Source organism: Salvia hispanica, chromosome 3 (genome assembly GCF_023119035.1).
Source record: "Salvia hispanica cultivar TCC Black 2014 chromosome 3, UniMelb_Shisp_WGS_1.0, whole genome shotgun sequence".
Lineage (NCBI taxonomy): Eukaryota > Viridiplantae > Streptophyta > Magnoliopsida > Lamiales > Lamiaceae > Salvia > Salvia hispanica.
Genome location: NC_062967.1, coordinates 18,803,195 through 18,806,091, shown reverse-complemented (window position 1 = coordinate 18,806,091; position 2,897 = coordinate 18,803,195). Strand labels below are relative to the sequence as shown.

The 2,897-nt window shown below is 33.4% G+C and overlaps 1 protein-coding gene across 1 annotated transcript; it reads left to right on the top strand.

The window, feature by feature from the left end:
* Positions 1-244: 244 nt before the first annotated feature.
* LOC125216382 (transcription factor bHLH162-like) lies at positions 245-1,752 on the top strand. The gene is made up of 3 exons (XM_048118074.1): positions 245-482; positions 545-904; positions 1,324-1,752. Exons 1-3 carry the CDS (start codon positions 360-362, stop codon positions 1,399-1,401), a joined length of 561 nt encoding a protein of 186 aa, XP_047974031.1. The 5' UTR covers positions 245-359; the 3' UTR covers positions 1,402-1,752.
* Positions 1,753-2,897: the final 1,145 nt, after the last annotated feature.

The following is a 2,897-nucleotide window of genomic DNA, read 5'->3' as shown; positions in this document are numbered from 1 at the left end:
GAATTATTTATTTAAATATACTCTAGTATAAATCCAAGATAGTGTGTGTGAATTACTTTGTGAGGAAAAGTCTTTTTCAATCCCTATGATTTTTACTAATCGTTCCCACTTATTATTAAGACTGGGGAAAATTTTACGTTTATTCGATTACAAATATGCACAATTTTTCAAGTGAATATACACATTGTCATGTGAACTTTTGTAGACACACGGCCTTTTTTTCTCCAAAATTGACATTAACTAATTTGTTTTCTTTTCTGAAAAAACCCAAACAAATTTAGTTTTCAAGTATATAAATGTTGCACAACGTCTACCACTTCACCTCCCACAGTCACTAGAAAATTATCAAGCCTAAAATTATGAATCAATACCCCATTTCCCCATCCACATATGATAGAAAAACTATTGAAAAAAACAGAAGAAATCAAATGAAAGCTCTCTACTTCAAACTCTGCTCTCTCCTTCCTCCCCAGTCTTCAAAGGTATTCATCATTTCTCCATTTATTCTTCTTTTTTAAAACTAATTTAATATTTTTTTTTGTAGGAAATAGGTAGCATGTCTGATCAATTAGGAGAAGCTGCAATGTACATAAATGAGCTGCAAGAGAGGCTGGAGGTGCTGAAGCAGAAGAGAAATTATTTGAAGGTGCATAAATCTGTTAGCTCCAGTTTTAGTTTCAGGGGTGAATGTGAGTCCAATGCAGCTGGTGGAGGGCCGAACCAACCGTCGTCCCTCGAAGTTCATGCCAACGGCTCGACTCTTGACGTCGTTTTGGTGACTGGAGTCGAACACCGGTTTATGTTCAAGGAAATTATTAGGATTCTAACCGAGGAAGGTGCTGATGTTGCTAACGCGGCTCTCTCTGTGCTGGACGGGACCGTATTTCACAATGTGTATTCCGAGGTAATCGAAAAGGGATAAATTTTAATCTTCACATTTTTATTTTGGATTGTCCACAAAATAATGTCTACATTTTTTTTCTTTATCTTAGATAAGTTGATCTCAGACTCTACTGCATTATTACATTCACATCCCACATTCATTTTTTTTTTTCATATACTATCTCTTAAAACTCTCACATTATTATATTCACATTCAACATTTATTTTTCATATATTTCTTAAAACTAGCACATTATTATATTCACATTCCACATTTATTTTTTTTCAGATATTTCTTAAATTTTCTTAAAACTCGTACCAATGTGGACAGACAGTTTATTTCACAATAGTGTTTCATATTTTATTTTAATATTTGTGTCACGTGTTACACATGCCCTTGTAAAAAGATAATGTTTTGGCCTTTTGGGAGTTGTGGTGCAGATTGGAGGGAGTGGATTGGAAATTGGAGGTGCAAGAATTTTTGAGAGGCTGAAGAAGTTCGTTGCTAGTGAAAACTAGTCAAGATTTCTTGGTGACTGCAACTGATTAACAATAAATTTTTGCACATATATTTCCATCTCTAAATTTTTTGGAGATGGAAATTGATGCAAGTGATCAGATCAGTCAATCGATTGTGTAATTTCGAGTAAGTGATTTGTGATGTTGAGGTCGTTTTTACAGACAATGAGAGTAGCAACAACAATAACAGTGGTTGCCAACATTCAATAAATGGTTAGAAATTTTCGAGTAAGTGATTTGTGATGTTGTAACGTCCATCAATTTCCTCCTTTTACCTGTAGAGTGTCTCTACAGATTTTAATAAAAGATTACTATTACAACTGTCTCACAACAAGAGATACATTCTGTTAATTTTGTATGTCTTAGACCATCTCAAATCGTACTCCAAAAATGAGTTTTGGTGTATAAATCTTCTTCAACCATATACCAAACTCAAACTCATTTTTGGTGTTTTTTGTGAAACAACACCAAATATGGTGTTACAACAAAAATTTTGTGAGACAAATCCAAAAATGGTGTAAATTTTAAATTTAGTGTAAATGGTTGGAGTAAAACTACTTTTTGGTGTAATGTATACTTAAAATTAGGTTTGAGTTTGATGTAAATGGTTGGAGATGGTCTCAATAAGAGTTACATTTCACATTTACCATAAATTGTAAATCGGTCTCACCTTTCACTAACTTACTTCACTTACATTTTATTATAAAATTAATATAAAAAGTGAATTTATATTCTACTGAATTTTTCAACTATTATTTTTTATATATCTTAAAATTCATGACCCCCATCAAATGTGACTCATATGAGAATGAGGCAGTAAATCGTTAGGCATACATTTGTTGTCCATAGATTTAATCTTCACTGTAATGCATTACACTGAAACTAGACCCTCGGTTTGCTAGTTGTTACAGAATTAAGATCAATAATAGCACTCCCAATGATGCCGGCTAAAAGACGGCGATAACTCGCCGACTAATGGGAGAGGTCGGCGATAATTCGGCGATTTTTCCTCCCGTTTTATCGCCAACCGGCGAAAAATCGCCGGATTATCGCGGAATTATCGCCGACCACTGTGGGCGATAATTCGGCGATAAATATATTTTTTGTTTTTAATTTCCCCCCTATAAATACACACCTTCTCTTCATTCTCTCTTCATCCTCATCCCTTTTCTCTCTTCATTCTCTCCTCATCCTCATCCCTTTTCTCTCTTCATTTATTTTCCATTCCTGTACTATTTTTTTTTATTAATTTTCGTCGTTGTAATGTTTACCCGTGTTTAATACAACGAACTTTATTACTATTATTTGTTTTGTCTTATAAATTAAATTAGCTAGCTTTATTATATACAAAAATAAAACAATTAAATTAGTGATGATGTAAAAATGAAATGTTGAGTTAGGGAGAAATAAGAGAGAAATAAGGGAGAAATCATTGGAGCAGTTGGCTAAAAGTTGGCTAAAAACTGGGGATAAATTATGGTGCTAATATGGCGCTG

Coding starts and splice junctions, on each gene's coding strand:
- LOC125216382 (XM_048118074.1), top strand. CDS start 360: ATGAATCAATACCCCATTTCCCCATCCACATATGATAGAAAAACTATT. Junction 483..544: donor TTCCTCCCCAGTCTTCAAAG/GTATTCATCATT, acceptor TTTTTTTTGTAG/GAAATAGGTAGCATGTCTGA. Junction 905..1,323: donor TTCACAATGTGTATTCCGAG/GTAATCGAAAAG, acceptor GTTGTGGTGCAG/ATTGGAGGGAGTGGATTGGA.